The 23,694-nt window shown below is 35.7% G+C and overlaps 1 protein-coding gene and 1 long non-coding RNA gene across 2 annotated transcripts in view; one reads left to right on the top strand and one right to left on the bottom strand.

Annotated features, from left to right (window-relative positions):
- kndc1 (kinase non-catalytic C-lobe domain containing 1) overlaps positions 1-19,647 on the top strand; it is a 214,492-nt gene extending 194,845 nt beyond the window's left edge. Inside the window, exons 28-31 of the mRNA XM_030156898.1 lie at positions 5,436-5,558; positions 9,577-9,636; positions 10,711-10,868; positions 19,045-19,647. Of these exons, the coding sequence (XP_030012758.1) occupies positions 5,436-5,558; positions 9,577-9,636; positions 10,711-10,868; positions 19,045-19,273 (570 nt within the window). The 3' untranslated portion in view covers positions 19,274-19,647. The remainder of the gene's footprint in view (positions 1-5,435; positions 5,559-9,576; positions 9,637-10,710; positions 10,869-19,044) is intronic.
- On the bottom strand, positions 11,272-23,202 carry LOC115434768 (uncharacterized). Its single transcript, XR_003937592.1, has 3 exons — positions 23,188-23,202; positions 14,213-14,214; positions 11,272-11,482 (listed from the first exon to the last, which is right to left on the bottom strand). It is a non-coding gene; the product is annotated as an uncharacterized LOC115434768 (long non-coding RNA).
- Positions 23,203-23,694: the final 492 nt, after the last annotated feature.

Here is a 23,694-nt window from a genome sequence, read left to right as displayed (position 1 = left end):
TTCTTCTCCAGCTGTTCTCTTATATATTCATGGGTTTTGTTGTTTTAGTTCCATATCAGCCAACACAGTGGACGCTTATGCTCCATCCCATAATAATACACTGACGTTCACACCGTTACTGTAACTTTGCTGTTCTTGATAAACCTGATCTGCAGTGACATGTTTGAGTGGAAATCAATTGCTAATAAAAATTGGGAATATGATAAAATGTGAGAAAACGTCAGATTAGCTGCGTTAAAAATGTTAAAAATGTGATTTGATCGTTTTCACACAGTAGATCGCTTTCTGATATTTGCATTCTTTGCTTCAAAAATTAAACACATGGTGTCTAGTAGAATGAACATTTTTAGAACTTCACGAAAAATTATGAAGGTAGATTTGTTTCTTTATTGCTTTAACCAAAAAAAAAAAAAAAATCAACTAAAAAAAGAAAAATTTCAATTAAAAAAAAGTCACTTAAAAAAAAACCCTACTCAATCAAAGTTAAAAAAAAAGTGTTCAAATGCAATTTTTTGGATCTTAAATATTTTTTGCATTTGTCTTATTTTGTTACTTTTAATTATATTTCAGATTATTTTATTGAATATTTTACCAGTTAAGTCACCCAAAATTGCTTTATTTGACTTTGTTTTCTAGTAGTGGATTGAACCACAGTACATTTACTATGCTACAAGTACAAACCAAAAACAAATATTTTCAATCCAAACAAAAAAAAAAAAAATTTCACTTCACTCAAAAAAAAAAATTGAATTTTTTTATTGAACCTATTTTTTATGAAGGTACATTTGTTTCTTTATTGCTCTAACCATAAAAAATATTTTCAATCAAAAAAAAAAAAAAAAAAAAAAAATTCTGTCAAAGAAAAAAAGTGATCATGTGCAATTTTTTGGAAATTAAATATTTTTTTTGCATTCAACACTTTTTTTTCTTTAACTGAAAAGTTTTGGGGGTTTTTTATTGCATTTTTTTTTTTTTTTTTTGATTGAAAATATTTTTTATGGTTAGAGCAATAAAGAAACAAATCTACCTTAATAAAAAACAGGTTTATTTAAAAAAAAAAAATTTCAATCACATTGTTTTTTCATGCCTAAAGCGGACTAAAAACACTCAGGAAAAAAATGTCGACTAAGGTTCTCATAATTCATGCATAAAAGGGTTAATAAGAACATTAGTCATGGATTAACAAATACTGAATTCATCATTTCTAAAGCATATTTTTGACATGAATACTCATTAATATATGGTTTATAAGCACAGTTATAATGGTTTTACTCATCATTCATCAGCTCATCTACATTGTGCTTAATAATTGTATTTTCATACTTTAGAAATGATGGATTCAGCGTTTAAACATTTAGTATTGCATCACTTACAAACCAGTTATGATGTGCATTTATACTCGCACATACACTATTCAGACATGTACTAATGGTTAGGCAATATGTCAGTGTGTATTTTATGCTAACTCACATTTATTTTCCGATAGATGTCCTATAAACAGTTATTAATACAGGAATTCATTATTTCAGGTAGTTATAAAGCACTTACTACTCATTAATTAAGTCTATGGTGTGAGCTCATCTAAAGTGTGGACTATCTATGCCAGGGGTGTCAAACTCACATAAAGCCCAATATGACCTGGAGTGGGCCGGTTCATTAAAATAACAACATAATAGTACATTAATATCCATTTTCAAAATGTTTATGTCTAATTTCTATGTTTTTAGAGTGAAAAAAGTAAGATTATATTATCAAAATTTTTACATCTACAAACTATCCTTTAAAAAAATGTGGAAAAACATGAACAAACCATGACCAAAATGAAATTTATTAAGAAAAAAAAGTGCAATTTTTAACAATTTATGCCATTACTTCTCATTTTTACATGTTCATTACAACGTACAGATCACAGGGGATCTACAAATACCCAAAACATTTAATAACAGACAGAATATTGGTACAATTACTCTTAAATCTCTTCAGACATTTCAGGTTGTTCATATTTCTTCAGGTTTTTCTTTTTTTTTTTTTTTTTTTTTGTAAAAGGCTAGTCTGTAAATATCAACATTTTTGTGTAATTTTACTTTTTTTTTTTTTTAACACTAAAACAAAGAGAAAAAATTGTGGTTTTCATTATTTATAGTTAATTATGATAGTATTTCACTGGTCTGACCCACTTTAGATGGAATTGGACAAAAATTATTTTGACATCCTTGATTGTTAATATCTTCAGTGTAATTTCTGTATTTCACTAATTCATCCCAGGCCAGGATACAAACTATCCAAACAAAAAGGATGTGAATAACCTGAAAAAATGAAATTTGTTAAGAAATATAAGTACAATTTTATCAATATTGTGCCTCAACTTATCATTTATACACATGCATTACAGATCTGATCTACAAAGGCACAAAACATTTAGTAGGAACAGGAAGGAAATTGTTAAAATTGCACTTAATTTTCTTTAGACATTTAAGGTTGCTCATATTTGTTCAGGATATTCACATTTTATTGTTAAAGGATCATTTGTTAATGTAAACATTTTCATGATTTAATGTTTTTTGTGCTAAATCAAAGAGAAAAAAATTGGTGTGGTCATTATTTATAGCAGGAGTGTGAAACATGCAGCCCGGGGGACCAAATGCGGCCCACCAAAGGGTCCAGTTTGGCCCCTGGGATGTTTTTGCCAAGTGCAAAAATTCCACATTCTTGAATTGAATTAAACAAAAAAAAAATTGCTTGAATTAAGGAAAAATTCTTGAATTAAGCCAAAAAAAAATCTTCAATTAAGTAAAAAATCTTCAATTAAGCCAAAAAAAATCTCAAATTTAGCAAAAAAATCTTGAATTAAGCCAAAAAAAATCTTCAATTAAGTTAAAAAAAATCTTCAATTAAGCCAAAAAAAAATCTAGAATTAACAGCCTATTTTTTTCCCTTTGTTTTAGTGCAAAAAAACCCCATTAAATTCTGAAAATATTTACATTTCCAAACTATCCTGTAACACTAAAATGTGAACAACCTGAAATGTCTAAAGAAAATTAAGCACAATTTGAACCATTTTTCTGCCTGTTCCTCAGTGTTTAGTGTCTTTGTAGATCTGATCCATAATGCACATGTAGAAATGATATGTTGAGGAATAATATTATTAAAATTGCACCAAATTTTCTTATGGTTTTTAATTTAAATTTCAGTTTTTTCCATTTTTTTTTTTTTTTTTTTTTTTGGATAGTTTATGAAAGTAGGTATTTTCATAATTTAAGGGGTTTTTTTTACACTAAAACAAAGACAAAAATTTAGAGTTGTCATTATTTATAGGTTATTATGTTATTTTACTAGTCCGGCCCACTTCAGATCAAATTTAGCTGAATATGGCCCCTGAACTAAAATGAGTTTGACACCCCTGATTTATAGGTTATTATGATATTATTTTTGAGTTTGATGTCCTAACTAGCACTTTGCAAATTCAATCATGCGGGCTGGATTGGACCCTTTGGCGGGCCGGTTTTGGCCCCCGGGCCGCATGTTTGACACCCCTGATCTATGCCATATAAAGCATTTATTTACAAATGAGATTTAAAGACTCACAAAAGTCTGAATTACTCTAACAAAGGAAAGACAAAGCACATGGAATTATCAAACAAACTGCAGGATTGAATGATGAATGATTATGAATGATTAGTAAAACATTTATAACTTTGCTTATAAATCATATATTAATGAGTATTCATGTCAGAGGTATGTTTTATAAATAGTGAATTCAGTATTTGTTAATGCTTAACTAATGCTTCATTGTGTGTACTTATTATAAAGTATTACCGTGTATTTTTATATTATAAAATAAGATAAGATAATCCTTTATTGATCCCACAATGGGGAAATTCAGTGTTGTCAGCAGCATAAAACATACACATACACGTAAAACAAACAGTCATATAAGTTTGAATAATAAAGTGTTTAAAAGGAGAGTGCAAATATGGTTTGATATGATGTAGTGCAAATGGTTATAAATATTAATATATATATATATATATATATATTATATATATATATATATATATATATATATATATATATGTATGTATGTATGTATGTATGTATATATGTGTATATATATATATATATATATATATATATATATATATATATATATAAAACTACGGATTTGAATATATATACAACATAAATGGAAGGGAGGGAGGGAGGGTTGTTATTACTGTTATTATTGTTACTATTGTTATTACTGTTATTACAGGGTGGGGAAGCAAAATTTACAATGAACATTTAGTTGTTTTTTCTCAGCAGGCACTACGTCAATTGTTTTGAAACCAAACATATATTGATGTCATAATCATACCTAACACTATTATCCATACCTTTTCAGAAACTTTTGCCCATATGAGTAATCAGGAAAGCAAACGTCAAAGAGTGTGTGATTTGCTGAATGCACTCGTCACACCAAAGGAGATTTCAAAAATAGTTGGAGTGTCCATAAAGACTGTTTATAATGGAAAGAAGAGAATGACTATGAGCAAAACTATTACGAGAAAGTCTGGAAGTGGAGGAAACAACAAAAAACGTACCAAAGCTTTTATTAAAGCTCTCAAATCCAAAATCCTAAAGGATCCAACCAAATCCATGAGAAAAATGGCAATTGAACTTGAGGTAGACAACAAGACCGTTAGAAATGCAGTAAAATATGATTTGAAGTTAAAATCTTACACAAGAACACCAAGACACTTGTTGACAACAGCAACAAATCCAACTTTAGCAATTTTTGGGAATCATGTTTATGGCCGCCTTCTAGCCCAGATCTAAACCCTCTGGATTCTGCTATTTGGGGCGTTTTAGAACATGCTACCAATAGAACATCACACAGCAATGTCGACTTTCTTAAAGATACTATTAAAGAAGAATGGGAGAAGTTGTCACCCGAATATTTGAGGAACACTTGCGCAAGTTTCAGGAAGCGTGTGAAGGCAGTTATTGAGAAAGAAGGAGGACACATAGAAGAAAAACATTTTCTATTATGTAAATTTTCTTTTGGCAAATAAATTCTCATGACTTTCAATAAACTAACTGGTCATACACTGTCTTTCAATCCCTGCCTCAAAATATTGTAAATTTTGCTTCCCCACCCTGTACTGTTATTATTGTTGTTATATTCATTTAGTTTGTGCCTTTCTTTTTTGTCTTCCAAAAAGCTGAGAAAGTCATAATGAAAATAAATGGAATGTACAGATACATTTCAGTGGAATGCTAATAAGAAGCAGCTTATTAATAGTTTTGCCTTTTCTGCAGCAGGTTTCATTTCATTATGCAGTCTGCTCTAGTCCCAAGCTTACCAGTACACAAACCTCCAGTTTTACATTTTGCCTTGCTTGGCATTTTTTTCCTTGTTTTTCTTTTAATCACTAGCTCTCCTCTCTCTCTCGCAGACACAAGTGGCTTTGCTGACCAAGTATCTGTGGATAGGAAAACACTGCTACGAATCGAGGAACTTCGCCACAGCCATGCAGGTCCTTGGAGGTCTGGAGAATGTGATTGTCAGGCAATTACCAGTAAGTCTGCAGCTCATAAATTACTCCGCACGTAAAGTTTGAGCTCGTGTAGTAAAGTCAGATGCCCTCGAGTTAAATGTTTTCTTCAACTGTGATAGAACGTAGATGGTGTTTAATTAGTTTCACAAATGAGAAATTAACATTAATGCATTCAAATAAGATGTAGAGAGTGAGTGCAGCGAGAGGGAATGAAGCCTGTGAGTAGCGGTAATTAAAAAACACAATTTAAACACACCAACACTAAAAAAATAAATAAATAAATAAAAAACATCCATATTTTTTTAACCCATAAAGACCCAGTGTTACTTTTGTAGCAGTTCCCAAATGAATTTTTCTCTCTATTTAACCTTTCTGAACTGATTTATCACCATTTATTCTAATATTATGCACTATATTTGGATTTTTTTTGTATAAATCGGGTAATTTCCTGTATTTAATTTACTGATCATGTAGCTCACAGGTGTCAAACATGCAGCCCGGGGGCCAAATCCGGCCCACCAAAGAGTCCAGTCTGGCCCCTGGGATGAATTTGTGAAATGCAAAAATTACACTGAAGATATTAATCATTTTAGTTCAGGTTCCACATACAGACCGATTTAATCCCAAGTGCGTCGGATCAGTCAAATACTGTCATAATAACCTCTAAATACTCACAACTCCAAATTTTTCTCTTTGTAAACGTAAATATGTTCATGTCATTTTACTGTATTTACACTAAAACAAAAAAGTCTAACAATTAACAACTGATTCACACTTAACCCTTTCATGCACGAATTATGAGAACCTTAATCAAGATTTTTTTCCCTGAGTGTTTTCATTTCTCTTTAAACATGAAAAAAAAAACAATGTGATTGAAAAAATTCTTATAAAAAAATACAAAGTAAATAAACAGATAAAAAAAATAAATAAGAAAAAAAAAACATTAAAAAATAAAAAAGTTTAAATATATATATATATATATATATATATATATATATATATAATAATAATAATCATCATCATCAGCTGGACACCATGCGTTTAATTTTTGAAGCAACGAAACATGTATTTACTGATAAATTGTGTGAAAACTACCGGGGGGGCATGTGATTCTGGGGGTTTATGCTCAGGGGAGATCTACACAAGGTTACCAATTCATGCCAGAAAAGATACATAGTGTCCTAAAACTTTAATAAAGATATGTGTAAAAAAATAAATAAATAAATAAAAAATCCATGAATATACAAGAGAACGGCTGTAGGATAGCTGTCCACTGTAGTGACCAGTATGCATGAAAGGGTTAAACATGTTAGTGCAGATCAGGTTTATCAAGAACAACAAAGTTACAGTAATGGTCTGAATGTCAGTGTATGAGATGATGCATAAGCGTCCACTGTGTTGGCTGATGTGGAACTAAAACAAAAAAATCCATGAATATACAACAGTTTTGAATAACTGTCCACTGTAGTGACCACTGTGCATGAAAGGGTTAAAATGCCCTTTGGGGCAGATACGTCAAAAAATAAATAAACTAGAAGCACTCGGAGAGTGCAGACCTCCGCCAAGGCTGATCAGTGGCCCCCCCTGTGGGCCCCCCCCCACGCCAAGGAGGTTATGTTTATGCCAGGGTTTGTTTGTTTGTCTGTCTGTCTGTTTGTCTGTTTGTTAGTGTGCAACATAACTCAAAAAGTTATGGACAGATTTTGATGAAATTTTCAGGGTTTGTTGGAAATGGGCCCCCCCACCCCCGATCACCACCAAAATTTAATCATTTCTTCCTTATCCCATTTCCAACAAACCCTGAAAATTTCATCAAAATCTGTCCATAACTTTTTGAGTTATGTTGCACACTAACGGACAGACAAACAAACAGACAGACAAACAAACAAACAAACCCTGGCAAAAACATAACCTCCTTGGCGGAGGTAATAAAGTGTAAAAAAAAAAAAAGAAAGAAAAGGTAACAAACTGTATTTTACACCAAATATTTACATGTATGAATAGGTTTAGTGGCTCAGAGGTAATAACATTTTAGATCAGTAGATGGTTTTGGTCGTCGGTGGCTGTTTGGGTCTTTATGGGTTCAATCAGAAAAGCAGGTTATAGTCATCGACTCTGGTGTTACTCTGAATGTGGCATTTTTTTTGTATAAATCAGGTATTTTCCTGTATTTAATTTACTGATCATGTAGATCACAGGTGTCAAACATGCGGCCCGGGGGCCAAATCCGGCCCGCCAAAGGGTCCAGTCCGGCCCCTGGGATGAATTTGTGAAATGCAAAAATTACACTGAAGATATTAATCATTTTAGTTCAGGTTCCACATTCAGACCAATTTAATCCCAAGTGCGTCAGATCAGTCAAATACTGTCATAATAACCTCTAAATACTCACAACTCCAAATTTTTCTCTTCATAAATGTAAAAATGTTCATGTCAGTTTACTGTATTTACACTAAAACAAAAAAGTCTAACAATTAACAACTGATTCAGACTGAAACATGTTAGTGCAGATCAGGTTTATCAAGAACAGCAAAGTTACAGTAATGGTATGAATGTCAGTGTATGAGATGATGCATAAGCGTCCACTGTGTTGGCTGATGTGGAACTAAAACAAAAAAATCCATGAATATACAACAGTTTTGAATAACTGGCCACTCCCAGCCAGCATGTCCATGTGGACCCCAGAAGGGTTACGTTTGGGCTGCATATAAGGGTCCCATGTGGGTTTGTCCGCAGTTTCTATGGTGGCCCCACATGTGTTTGCCCAGATCAGAATCGGAATCTCTTTATTGTCATTGTACTAAGTACAACGAAATTGAGGCAGAGCTCTCAGGTTCAGTGCAAGAATTTACAGAAAAATATCAGTAAAACAACAAATATCAGTAACAGGCACAGATATTTACATTAAAAAATAAAAAGATTGCAATCTAAGATATTTGTAAAACGTAGAATTTAAGTAGTGCAAATAACATGAGAAGTAGTGCAAATGACATGAAAGATAAATTTTGTGGGATAAAATAGTGTGAAGAATAAATAATATGAGATATTCAGGTCTCTGATTCTGATCTGGGCAAACACATGTGGGGTCACCATGGAAACTGCAGACAAACCCACATGGGATCCTTATATGCAGCCCAAATGTAACCCTTCTGGGGCCCATATGGACATGCTGGCTGGGCTGTAGTGACCACTATTCATGAAAGGGTTAAAACACCCTTTGGGGCTGGTATATCAAAAAATAAATAAAGTGTACAATTAAAAAAAAAAAAAAAAAAAAAAAAAGAAAAGGTGACGACCTGTATTTTACACCAAATACAGGGTGACCCAAAAAAACGGGAATTTTTGAAGTGCGTATTGGCAGACATGAGCAAGTGGCAGCACTGCGAGACAGTCACGTTGAGCAAGTAAACACACCCCCATTTTAGTAACCATGGATCAGTGGAACGGGCAACAGCGTGCGTTAGCCATAAAAATGTTTTATAAAAACGGTGATAGTTTGACAGCTGCGCAGAGGGAGTTCCGACGTTTTTACAACTTAGGACGTCATGGTGCTGTTCCATCAAAACACGCGATAAAATGTTGGATTAATAACTTTGAAGAGACTGGATCTGCGGTCAATGAGGAATCTCAACAGCAGATTTCAAGAATGCATTCGTACAGGAGGACGCCATCTACAGGAAGTAATTGTTAAAAAATGAAAATTCCATCATTGTTTCTTAAATGGCATGTGTTAAAGTTTCAATTACTATGAATAAAATATTTTTCTTCCATCACTCTTGGTTTTATTGGATTGTTAAAAAGTTCCCGTTTTTTTGTGTCACCCTGTATTTACATGTATGAATAGGTTTAGTGGCTCAGAGGTAATTCAGCATTTTAGATCAGTAGATGGTTTTGGTCGTCGGTGGCTGTTTGGGTCTTTATGGGTTAAATCAGAAAAGCAGGTTATAGTCATCCACTCTGGTGTTACTCTGAAACGGTGGTATAATTATTCTTCATTTTGGAGCTGCTAAATAAAACTTCTGCCGTCTCTTGCCAACAGGCTTGGAAACATCTGTCTTCCAAGGTGTGCGAGATCCTGGAGGAGCTACGAGCTGTGCAGGTGTGTGCGTTTCGGTGTGTGTGCGTTTGCTCGCTAGTCCGTGCACAAGCAGACGTGAACAGTGTTTGCCACTGCAGGCTAGGCTGGTCACATATTGTAAAAACTGGCCTGGGGGGCAAATAAATCGATAGAAAAACAGCTTGGAGCAACTTGACTGTGTGCTAAGAGCTTACAGCTGGCACTGCCTCTGAAAGTTCCCCCCTCACAAGAACCTGATGCATCAAAGCACGCACACCCCTCTCATACTAAGTTTCCTGGGTAACTGTGTGGAGGTACGCCTCTGTGGTTTGGACTGTAAATTTGTGGAAAATCCTCCCAGAGCCTTTCAGTCACATCACGCCGCTGCATTTGACATGCTTATTACAGCGTCAAGCACCTGCGAGTTTGGCTTAATTGGGAAATTTGCTACATTTTCTATTCCAGTAAGAGCTAATTTATTTGCTGCGAGGTTTTTTTTAATTTATTTATTTTTGCCTGTATTTAACCAGGAAGTCCCATTCAGATTAGAAATGTCTTTTGCAAGCGAGACCTGGCAAAAGGTAGCAGCCAAAACTGTATAAAACACATACATGATAGACAATGAACAATAAAACAGAACAACTGACCTTTTTCACACTTGACGGAAGTGTGTTATCGTCGCAGAAAAGGACTTCCTGACAAGTATCAACACAAATGGATAAGAGAGTGTACACAACCTGCCTGAGCGATTTGACAAGTATTACATTTGACAATGTTGTAAGGTTCACTGACGAAAACTCCGAAACCAAAAAGAACTAGAAGCACTCGGAGAGCGTAGACCTCCGCCAAGGCTGATCAAATTTAACACAGTGTCTTTATTTATAGCGGTATATAAGACTATTTACAGCCATGTTTTCCGATCAAATGCACTGACAACTATAGGTAGCTTCACCTGTCCCAATTTGGGTCGTATTTTTGGCACCAATATTTTATGAAAAATTAGTATAATTTTTTTGCGTTTATCTGAGGTCATCATTAGGTTCATCCTGGGGGGAAATATATCTGAATCTCTCTTTTGTTATTGGGTCTAAAATTGCTGGATTTCTGTCCGATCAGGTGTTTCTGAAGAGTGACGACCTGTGTTTGATGGGGGGAGAACATATGAGGAGGAAGCCCACGTTGCCGTCGGTGCACATCCTGGCCATGCACGTCCAGCAGCTGGAGATCGGAGCCTTCAAACTCACTACAGGAGCGTACAAGTGGACCAAGCTCAGGTGAGGTTTAACCAAAGATGGAAACAGAGGGAACTAGAAAAGCATTCAGAGAGCAGAGGTAATTATCAAATCAAAGGGGTAAGGGGGCAGAGATTAGAAGTTCAACTTCATCCGGCTCCTTTTCGAATGTTGGACTTTTATATAATCCTTTTGTTGTTTGATTTTAATGCAAATTCAAAATAAATAAACAAAATTCAAATCAAATTTTATTTATATAGTGCCAAATCATTACAAAAGTTATCTCATGACACTTTACAGCAGGGGTGTCAAACTCATTTTAGTTCAGGGGCCACATATAGCCTAATATGATATAAAGTGGGCCGGACCAGTAAAATAATATAAATAATAGGATAAGAACTTAAAAATAATATCAACTCCAAAGTTTTCTCTACCGTATTTTCCGGACTATAAGTCGCACTTTTTTTCATAGTTTGGCTGGGGGTGCGACTTATACTCCGGAGCAACTTATATGTGAAATTATTAACACATTATTATATAATTTCACATGTTCGTTATTTTCACACTGACAGCCACAAGAGGGCGCTCTAGGCTTGTGTACCTGTACCTGCTACTTCTGTACCACTGAAAATGTAAAATTTCAACATTACCGGTAACTTATAAAGACAACTGAGAAGGGCTGAAAAAAAATGACATCAAAAAGAAAATCATATTCTGCAGATTACAAGCTGCAAGCAGTGAAATATGCAGCCGAAAACAGTAATCGAGCAGCAGAAAGAAAGTTTGGAGTGAGTGAGAAACTTGTGAGGGACTGGCAAAAAGCGGAGGTTACTCTGACTGCAATGAAGAAAACAAAAAAAGCTAATCGTTGGCTAAAAGCTAGGTGGCCACAACTAGAGGAATGAGTTCGCACATGGGTGCTTGAACAACGTGCAGCCGGGAGAGGCTTGTCAACAGTGCAGTTGCGTCTCCATGCCCAGGTAGTTGCCAAGGAGATGAATATAAATGACTTTGCGGGAGGACCTTCTTGGTGTTACCGCTTCATGCAACGCAACCGCCTCTCTATCAGAGCAAGGATGCAAAATGCGACTTATATTCCAGTGCGACTTATATATGTTTTTTTCTTCTTTATTATGCATTTTTTGGCTGGTGCGACTTATACTCCGGAGCGACTTATAGTCCGAAAAATACGGTATGTCTTTGAGTAAAAGATAAATAAAATTCAGTGATGAAAATGTTTACGCCTACAAACTGTACTTGAACATAACATGAACAAATATGAACAACTTGAAAAATAAGTGCAATTTTAACAATACTATGCCATAGTTTATCATTTTTATCATAGCTTTTTTCATTATTTATAGGTTATTATGATAGTATTCTACTGGTCTGACCCACTTTAGATTGAACTGACCTAAAATGATTTTAAACATCCTTGATTGCTAATTTCTTCAGTGTAATTTTTGCATTTCTCAAATTCATCCCACGGGCCGGATTGGACCCTTTGGCGGGCCGGATTTGGCCCCCGGGCCGCATGTTTGACACCTGTGCTTTACAGGGTGGGGAAGCAAAATTTACAATGAACATTTAGTTGTTTTTTCTCAGCAGGCACTACGTCAGTTGTTTTGAAACCAAACATATATTGATGTCATAATCATACCTAACACTATTATCCATACCTTTTCAGAAACTTTTGCCCATATGAGTAATCAGGAAAGCAAACGTCAAAGAGTGTGTGATTTGCTGAATGCACTCGTCACACCAAAGGAGATTTCAAAAATAGTTGGAGTGTCCATAAAGACTGTTTATAATGGAAAGAAGAGAATGACTATGAGCAAAACTATTACCAGAAAGTCTGGAAGTGGAGGAAGCAACAAAAAAACTTACCAAAGCTTTTATTAAAGCTCTCAAATCCAAAATCCTAAAGGATCCAACCAAATCCATGAGAAAAATGGCAATTGAACTTGACATAGACAACAAGACCGTTAGAAATGCAGTAAAATAGGATTTGAAGTTAAAATCTTACACAAGAACACCAAAACACTTGTTGACAACAGCAACAAATCCAACTTTAGCAATTTTTGGGAATCATGTTTGTGGCCGCCTTCTAGCCCAGATCTAAACCCTCTGGATTCTGCTATTTGGGGCGTTTTAGAACATGCTACCAATAGAACATCACACAGCGATGTCGACTTTCTTAAAGATACTATTAAAGAAGAATGGGAGAAGTTGTCACCCGAATATTTGAGGAACACTTGCGCAAGTTTCAGGAAGCGTGTGAAGGCAGTTATTGAGAAAGAAGGAGGACACATAGAAGAAAAACATTTTCTATTATGGAAATTTTCTTGTGGCAAATAAATTCTCATGACTTTCAATAAACTAATTGGTCATACACTGTCTTTCAATCCCTGCCTCAAAATATTGTAAATTTTGCTTCCCCACCCTGTACATATCAAGCCGGTTGGAACCAGACTCTGAAGCCAATTTACAGAAACCCAACAGAATCCTCCAGGAGCAAGAAGAAAAAGAAAAGAAAAGAAAAAAGAATCCTCCAGGAGCAAACACTTGTGACTGGTGACAGTGGAAGGAAAAACTTCCTTTTTAAACCTGGAGCAGACCCTGACTCCTGGAGGATGGACGTCTGCCTTGACCGGTTGGGGTGAAAGAGAGAGAGTAAAGGAAGAGAAAAAAAAAAGAGAGAGAGATATCAGCACCGATCCCCTGGTCGGTCTGTCTGAGCCTGGAACTGAAAACCAACAGCATGTTTTGACTTTTTTACCTGATGTAGTTTAGTTTAGTTTATTTCAGACACAGACATAATACAAAACATATGGAAGAAAAATAGAAATAATAATAAACAATACACAAATAAAAAATCAAATAATAGAAAAAAAAAAAAAAAGAACAACTATTGTGCCTGAAAGGGAGTAGGAAGAAACCACTGCTTATCCAGTCCTACCCCTGTATTCCAGTCATGTAGGCCTCAGGTCTCAGTTTGGTCTGGTTTAAATACACCTGTTCCATCTTTCAACATGACCAGTGTTTTGCTTCTGTGGAAAACAATCCAGAACTAAGAACATATTTTTATTCATTTATTCACCATACTTGATAGAAACCGGGCACATGTATGTTTTTGTTCTTGTGTGTATTGAACAGTGTTGGGAATAACGGCATTAAAAAAAGCAGCGTTACCAATGCCGTTATTGTTTTCCAATAACGTGTAATCTAATTAATTACTATTTGAAAAGTCACAACGCCGTTACTGTTACAGACAGTGAAATGTGGTGCGTTACTATGCACTGATATCTAACAGCTGTTATCCGTCCTGACTCGCTCAGCCAGGCAGGAGAGGTGTGACGTTTGCGAATGAGTCGAGTCTTTTGAACGACTCTTTTCAGTGAACGATGAGAACTGATTCGTTTACGAGCCGTTCTTCTATTCAAATTACCCACACTGCGTTCATGCTTCACCTGTGTGTCCATGAGTCTGAGTTGGCCACGCTGCCTTCACCTGAACTATTAATGACACCTCCAAGTTTGAGTTGTCCGCAGCACATCACATTCACTTGAACGCAGCTAATTTAGGGGAGGAGTTATCAGTGAGTCCGACTGACGATTGAAGACATTTACTGTTGTATCAGAGAGGAGCGACTGAAAAAAGTGGAGATGTGGGATTAACTGGAGGAGCATCTTCTTCCTATAAATGCAGATATGTATTTATGTGGTGGAAAAGCCAGGCCCTGGTGGACCCCAGCCTGGCCCTGGTGGACCCCAGCCAGGCCCTGGTGGACCCCAGCCTGGCCCTGGTGGACCCCAGCCAGGCCCTGGTGGACCCCAGCCAGGCCCTGGTGGACCCCAGCCTGGCCCTGGTGGACCCCAGCCAGGCCCTGGTGGACCCCAGCCTGGCCCTGGTGGACCCCAGCCAGGCCCTGGTGGACCCCAGCCTGGCCCTGGTGGACCCCAGCCAGGCCCTGGTGGACCCCAGCCAGGCCCTGGTGGACCCCAGCCTGGCCCTGGTGGACCCCAGCCAGGCCCTGGTGGACCCCAGCCTGGCCCTGGTGGACCCCAGCCAGGCCCTGGTGGACCCCAGCCAGGCCCTGGTGGACCCCAGCCTCACCAAAGTCATGGTGTAGAAGCTTTGTTCAGTGGGAACATCGGTTCCATCTGAATGACTATTCTGTAAGACAGGACTAATATTAACAGAGAAGTCGCCTCAAGACGCAAACGTTCGATGACTTGTCTTAACTCAAATTTGCCAAAGGGTAAGAAAGAAAGGTAGTAGAACCCATAAAGGATGACACTGCTTTATTATTTCAGGGATGTCTTTAGTTTTGTTCACACACCAGTAAATATGAAGTTCAATGACGTACCTGTCTGCTGTTCTACTCTATTCAACTGGCCTGTGAAACACGCTCAAAAATCAGTTTTCTTTTACATATTTGAAGGTTTTTCAAAAAAGTAACACAATAATTACTTTTCTTGGTAACTAATTACATTTCTGAAGGAGTAATTCCATTACTAATTCAATTACTTTTTTGGGTAAGTAACTAGTAACTATAACTACCTTTTTTTTTAATAATTTGCCCAACACTGGTGACTGGTGACAGTGGTGAGGAAAAACTTCCTTTGAACAGACAGAAACCTGGAGCAGACCCTGACTCCTGGAGGATGGACGTCTGCCTTGACCAGTTGGGGTGAAAGAGAGAGAGTAAAGGAAGAGAATAGAAGAGAGAGAGATCAGCCCTGATCCCCCTGGTCGGTCTGTCTGAGCCTGGAGCTGAAAACCAACAGCATGTTTTGACTTAAACATTTTTACCTGATTTAGGTCTCAGTTAGGTCTGCTATAAATACACCTGTTACATCTATCAACACAACCAATGTTTTGCTTCCGTGGAAAACAATCCAGAACTAAGAACATATTTTTTATTCATTTATCTGTCATACGTGATAGAAACCTGTCACATGTATGTTTTTGTTTTTGTGTGTATTGAAAACACAGAATTATTCATGTTTAGTTTGAATGTAGCACCAAATGAAGTAAAAACTTTCTGAAAGTCTGATAAGATTTTGTTTTTTTGATTCGGGTTTTAATGGGATAATGTATTTTATGATGGAGAAGACTTAATGTTTTGGTTCGACTCTCCATCAATAAAAAATCTTTTCTGAGAAATTTATGCAACATTGAACAAAAATAAACGTGACAAAACAGTTTAATGACATTTATCAACTCAAATACTGTGTACTTTTTGACATTTCTGTATTCCTTTCACTCTGACAGGTGATATAATGCTATGTTCTTTGTCACAGTTTGGTTTATCTTGAACTGAAGAATGTTCTACATATTGGATCTGACATGAAAAATGACTTTTAGTTTAAATGTCGTACAACCAAATGCACTTTGAACGTTAACAACATCCTGCTCTTATTTGAGCGGCTGATGGACTATTTCCTTGGGAGACATTTGTAATGATCCGTGATTCCAGCTCAGTTTAGCTGCACGCCGCATTAAATTTTGGATATGATTACAGTTGTAAATGTCACAGCTTTATTTCCTCTGAGAATAGTGTAGTCGGCATCAAACCATATTCTTTATCGTCCATATACAAGGTGATGTTGGGTACAAACCTGAATAGGAATTGATTTTCATCGGTTTACGGTTATTGCAGTCAGAACATTTTATTACATTATTATACAAGTTATTAAATGACTGGACTTTATTACACTTTTGATCAAGTTAAGTGCCTTTTTTTTTGCTTTTTTTTTTACTTTTTATTTATTTTTCACAGGTAAAACAAACTTGCAGGTGTACAAATATGGCCAGAACTTAGACAGAGATGTACAGAAGAGGATTAGGGCCAATGGAAAAAATAAATAAATAAAATTATGGTCCAATATTTTTATTACCTCCGCCAAGAGGTATTGTGATTGCTTTGCTTTGTGTGTGTGCGTGTTTGTTAGTTAGCAAGATAACTCAAAAAGTTATGGACGGATTTTCATGAAATTTTCAGGAAATGTTGGTAATGGCACAAGGAAGAAATGATTACATTTTGGTGGTGATCAGGTGTGGGGGGAGTGGGGGGGGTTTGCCCCCTTCCCCCCCAGGCCCTGTCGCGTTAAATTACACTGGGTTACAAAAAAATGTTTTTTGCAAGTTGTCTAGGTTTTTTCAACTGAATATAGGACCATTTTGCACCGCTAAATCCAAAAATGACATCTGTTTTTCTCAATCAGGTCAGGTTTTTTTGCTAATTTGAGTTTGGAAAATTTGATCTTCTCACAAAATATAATAATTAATACCAAAAAAAGATTGGTAAGCACACTTTATGAAATTTGTGACTTGATTCCTGTTAGGTACAATGGTGTATTCACCGCAGATGTAGCAGAATACGTCAGGCTTATTTTTGCAAGATCTTCTAGTCGAAGCCATTTCATTCACCTGTAATATTAAAAAAAACATTAATGATAAATTGGCAAAAGTAAAATCTTCAGAACTCGTTTATTGCAAGAAATATGAAAGAATTTTGTATCATATGATGTGAAAATGCCCATAAATGTAAGCAAAAATGTTAAAAAGCCAATATGTAGCATAGTTCAGAAAGTTGACCTGATTGAGCAAAATTCATGTGATTTTTGGATTCAGCACACCAAAATTATCCTAAATCAGCTCAAAAAACTTTAACAATAAATTTGTTGTTGACCAGTGTTGTTATTATTCTCATGTATTTATCTATTTTCAAATCTTGACTGTTTCTTGCGCTTTAACTAACACTGGTCAACAGCAAATTTATTGTTGAAGTTTTTTGAGCTGATTCAGGATCATTTTGGTGTGCTGAATCCAAAAATCACATTAATTTTGCTCAATCAGGTCAACTTTCTCAACTATGCTACATATTGGCTTTTTAACATTTTGGCTTACATTTATGGGCATTTTCACATCATCTGATACAAAATTCTTTCATATTTCTTGCAATAAACGAGTTCTGAAGATTTTACTTTTGCCAATTTATGATTAATGTTTTTTTTTTAATATTACAGGTGAATGAAATGGCTTCGACTAGAAGATCTTGCAAAAATAAGCCTGACGTATTCTGCTACATCTGCGGTGAATACACCATTGTACCTAACAGGAATCAAGTCACAAGTTTCATAAAGTGTGCTTACCAATCTTATTTTGGTATTAATTATTATATTTTGTGAGAAGATCAAATTTTTCAAAATCAAATTAACAAAAAAAACCTGACCTGATTGAGAAAAACAGATGTCATTTTTGGATTTAGCGGTGCAAAATGGTCCTAATTCAGTTGAAAAAACCTAGACAACTTGCAAAAAACATTTTTTTGTAACCTAATGTAATAATAGAATAAAAAACATAAAGTGTGTGTGTGTGTGTGTATGTGGGGGGGGGGGGTTCTGCTTTCACTTGTGTTATTATTTCTATCTTGTCTTCAATTCTACTTTCAGTTGTAGTTTTGCTGTGTTTTTTTCCCATAATATTCACCCTGTTTACTCTGTCCCACCATTGTATTATGCTGGGGGGGGGGGTTGTGACTGAGCAACACTCTTAACAAATAACCATCATCTCAGTCTATTAGGTCCTCAGGTAGTACTCCTCGTATCTACAGGGTCTGTTAAGTGCACATTTTCCGACATTTTTATGAAATTATTTAAAATTCCTCACGGTTCTTATCGTCGCTGAAATGACCCTGATACCTGTCCTTGTGAATACGAGCAGTAAGTCATTAACTGAACGTCCACATCCGAAGTATCCATCTATGACAGAGTTGGCCAACTCGAATACGAGGACGCGTTTTTCCCGTGTCCTTCTCCTTCAGTCCAATATGGCCGACCAGATGCTGAGGTCACGACAAGCGGCGTTTGGACGGTAATGGCACAGCTGTTGAATTTGGGTTGTGGTTGGGGTGCCAGTGCTGCACCAGATGGCGCACGCGGGATGGGGTTTGATTGGAAAAAGAGGTTTTCGGGCCAGATGCCGAGACGCCACTGGGTGAAGCCAGATGTACGGGGTCAGGAGATGTAGCAGAGACACAGCCGGCTGCTCTGGACCCTAAGTTATCCCCATACTCCTTAAATCAGGTCACGGATAAAACTGGTGAAAGGAAAAAAAAAAAAAAAGAGGGGAAATGCATGTCTGATATGCTTCTAAATGTGTTTTCTCTTTGGGTTTCTTATTCTGCACTGTCCTTTTCTTGTGTCCTAAGGAGAATAGCAAAGGTGGTGAGTCAGGTCCATGCCTTCCAGGAGGCCGTGTACCCCTACAGCCCCGACCGTGAGCTGCAGGCCTACCTCCGGCTGCGCATCGCCCGCCTCGGCACCTCCGACATCCACCTCTTGGCCGCCGGAAACGGTGCCAACTTCCAGCAGTCGACCGAGCGACAAACACGAAGGATCCAAGACACGTTGAGGAAGGTTAAGGCCACTTTTCAGTGAGCCCTGCCCCGGTCAGAGCTTCTAGCCCAGATCGAGACACCGCCACCAGGTCGATAATCCTGTGCCTGTGACCCCAAGATGCCTCTGACTGGAGGACTGGAAAACTTTTTCTGTTCTCTGTTTGTAAATGCCCCTAGACTTTACTTTTAACCCATAAAGACCCAAACTGCCACCAGTGGCCAAAAGCATTGACTGATCTGAAATATTTAATACCTGTTGATCCACTAATCCTGTCAATACATGTCAAGAATTGGTGTAAAGTACAGTTTGTCATCTTTTTACTGTCATCAATTATGACCCATTTCTGTAGTTACCATGGAAACACCGTCATCTTATACAACAGTGGTTCTCAAACTTTTTTAAAGTGGAATACCCCCTGAAATATACTTTTTTTTTACTTCTATTTTTTCAAATTTTATGACAACTTTACAAACATACAGTCAGCAAAAATTTTAATTACAGTAATGTTTGCATAATAGTTCATATCGTATAGTAAAATAAAACACATACAGTGTGTGAATCAAAAATGTTATTTCTTTAGTCAAAGTGAAAAGAAAGACGAGCAGAGAAAGCAAAACAAAAAGTCATAGATATCCATTATGCTATGGTGAAATGTACTTTTTTAGTCAAGTACGCCCAACTCTTTCATCAGCATTTGTGATTGGAAAAAAATTGGCAAAATTTGTTTTGTCTGTTTATATTTTCAAAACGTTGTAAACAAACATATATTTAACTGTAATATATAAAAAAACCACATTTTTTAAAGTCAATTTTATGTGCAAAATGTATATGGAAAAGTACCCTCTTTCATTGATAAGAAAAATAAATAAATTGGTCATTAATTAATAACTGAACTTTTCATCAACAAAAAAATAATCACTTATCTACTCAAACTCATTTTCAATCATATAAAATAGAAAAGTTCTTAAAATGTTACCAAAGCTTAAACAAGATGATTGACAATAAAACTATTATATGAATGTATTTATTGTGTTTTATATTTCAGCAATAATTCTCATTATTTTTATTTTGTGTTTGGTACATAATGACTTATTTAATGTATTTTTCCAAAAAAATTTCAAATACCCCCTGAGCTTCTTCCAAGTACCCCTGGGGGTACATGTACCCCACTTTGGGAACCCCTGATCTACAACATTGATTCACCAGTAAAACCCATAAAGTTGGATCAGTGCCAGTGGGTGGACACACTTGGTTTATGTTCAGTTATTGATATCTTTGCTGGAAAAAGTAACTTTTTCTTCAGTTTTCTGTGTTTCTGATATAATAACCCTCAACGTTAATTTGAGCTTTTATGAACATCTACATGATCAGTGAATTAAATATAGGAAAATCCCTGATTTTCACTAAAAAAAAAAACACCAAAAAAAGAGGATAATATAATAATAAATGGTAATAAATCACTTAAAAATCGTTAAATAGAGAGAAAAGTTCATTTGGAAACTGCCACAGAAGTAGCACTGGGTCTTTATGGGTTAATGATACAAATATAGACACACTTTGGATTTCACTTTACTTACAAAACAGTTTAGTTTTGTTAAAACAGGGTTTTTGCAGGTTTTTGAAGAAGTCTTAAAATGTCTTTTTCAGCTTCACATTGTGTGGATTTAGTGCTCAGTTGAAAATAACTGTGCAAGAAAATTCCCAAATTTGGACCTTTGCAGTTGCATGGAAAGTGAAAAGGCAGCTGTAAAACCCAACATCAAATGCCTGCTATTGCATATTATTGTTCCCTATTCATATCGGGAGCGTCACCAAAGTCCATTTGTATTTGTAAGGTCTTTAAATGTAACTTGATGAAACCTGCAGAAACCCTGTAAAGCAGGGGTCTGTTGAGCCGCATTATGTAATAAATTCCCATTATGTAATAAAGTTAAAAATGTAATAAGAATGTCACGTCATCTTGTAATAAAGCCGCATTATGTAATAAACTGACGCATTTTGTAATAAACTACGTCAACGCATTATATAGTACATTTTTTCACATTATGTAGTAAGTTATTACAATTTGAGAATTTATTACAAAATGCATTTGACACTTTTATTTTTAAAAAATGTAATAACATGGTTCATTATGTAATAACAATCCAAATTAATATAATTTCAGAGCAATTTAGAAGAAATTAGTCACAGGAGCTACAGGTAATGGAATCAGAACTTTAACCACACAGTTTAAAGATTTATTTAGCACATTACATTTTCCTGAAAATAAAAATGTCAAGTGCATTTTGTAATAAATTTCTCAAATTGTAATAACTTACTACATAATGCGAAAAAATTTACTACATAATGCACTGAGGTAGTTAATTACAAAATGTGTCAGTTTATTACATAATGCAGCTTTATTACAAGATGACGTGACATTCTTATTACATAATGGGAATTTATTACATAATGCACAACAGGGTCTCAAACTAATGTTCTTTCAGGGGCCACATTCAGTCCAATTTGATCTCCAGTGGGCCGAACCAATTAAATAATAGCATAATAACCGATAAATAATGACAACTCCAAATTGTTGTCTTTGTTTTAGTGCAAAAAAACCAAACAATTAAATTATGAAAATACTAACTTTGGAAAATTATCCAAACAAACAACATAAGAAAAATAGAAAAATAAAAAATAGAAAGAATGAAAAATAAGTGCAGTTTAAACAATATTATGCCTCAGTTTACCATTTCTACATGTGCATTATGGGTCAGATCTACAAAGACACTAAACACTGAGTAACAGGCAGAAAATAGTTAAAATTGCGCTTAATTTTCTTTAGACATTTCAGGTTCATATTTGTTCAGGTTATTCACTTTTTCGTGTTACAGGATAGTTTGTAAATATAAATATTTTCATAATTTAATGTTATTTTTGGCACTAAAACAAAGAGAAAAATTTGAAGTTGTCATTATTTATAGCAGGGGTGTCAAACTCATTTTAGTTCAGGGGCCACATTCAGCCTAATGTGATATAAAGTGGGCCGGACCAGTTAAATAATATAAATAAAAGGATAAGAACTTTTGAGTGAAAAAAGTAAAGTCCGTAATGAAAATGATTACATCTACGAATTGTACTTGAACATAACATAAACAAATATGAACCTGAAAATTCTTTATTAAAATAAGTGCAATATTAACAATATTGCGCCTTAGTTTATCGCTTATACAGGGTGTCCCATAAGTCTCCATACATAGGAGACATAATACATATGGTTCTAACATGTATTTCTTTATATTTCTTCTTTATAGTTCTTCAGCAGTGGAGGACACGCATTTAAAAAGTGTTCCCGACAAAATGGCAGTCATATAGAGCATATTATATAAATAAAAATGGTTTATGTCAAGAAACGTTTATTTTTCCTATGTATGGAGACTTATGGGACACCCTGTACATGTGAATCACAACTTGGAGATCACAGTGGATCTACAAATACACAAAACATTAAATAACAGGGCAAATATTATTAAAATTCCACATACTTCTCTTAAGATATTTCAGATATTCACATTTTTTGTTAAAGGCTAGACTGTAAATGTCAACATTTTTGTGTAATTTTACTTTTTTTGCACTAAAACAGAGACAAATTTACAGTTTTCATTATTTCTAGGTTATTCTGATAGTATTTTACTGGTTGGATCCACTTTAGATTAAAATGGCCTGAAATGGTTTGAACATCCTTGATTGTTAATATTTTCAGTGTCATTTTTGCATTTCACAAATTCATCCCAGGGGCCGGATTGGACCCTTTGGAGGGCTGGATTTGGCCCCCGGGCCGCATGTTTGACACCTGTGATCTATAGGCATAATGTAATTTTTTTATTTTTTTTTCAAATCAAACTGAGAAGAAAATATGGAGTCGTTATTTTTTGTAGATTATTATGCTGTTATTGGTCTGTATGTGGAACCTGAACTAAAATGACTTCCACAGCCTTGACTGTGGAATTTTTGCACTTTGCAAATTCTGGCCAGATTGGAACCTTTGGCGGGCCGCGTGTTTGAGACCCCTGCCGTAAAGTATTTTTCTTTCATAACGATAAAAAACCACCAACATTTTCTGGAGTCCCATTCCTTCTCTGCTCGGTCTCTGACATCATTATTTCTAGTTCGACCCTGGAAAAGGCCTCCTATAACATCCAGACCCAACATGCACAAATTGAGAATCCGGGGTCGCAGAAGCCACTTAAAGCCGTTTTCTTTCTTCAAATGCATGTCGGACACCGAGGCTGCATTAGATATAGGGCAGGGGTGTCGAACTCATTTTAGTTCAGGGGCCACATTCAGCTAAATTTGATCTGCAGTGGGCCGAACCAGTAAAATAATAACACAATAATATGTAAATAATGTCAACTCCAAAGTTTTTTCTATGTTTTAGAGTGAAAAAAATTGATTTGCATTATGTAAAGGTTTACATC

This window comes from Sphaeramia orbicularis, chromosome 15 (genome assembly GCF_902148855.1).
Source record: "Sphaeramia orbicularis chromosome 15, fSphaOr1.1, whole genome shotgun sequence".
Lineage (NCBI taxonomy): Eukaryota > Metazoa > Chordata > Actinopteri > Kurtiformes > Apogonidae > Sphaeramia > Sphaeramia orbicularis.
This window is presented reverse-complemented; position numbering and strand designations above follow the sequence as displayed.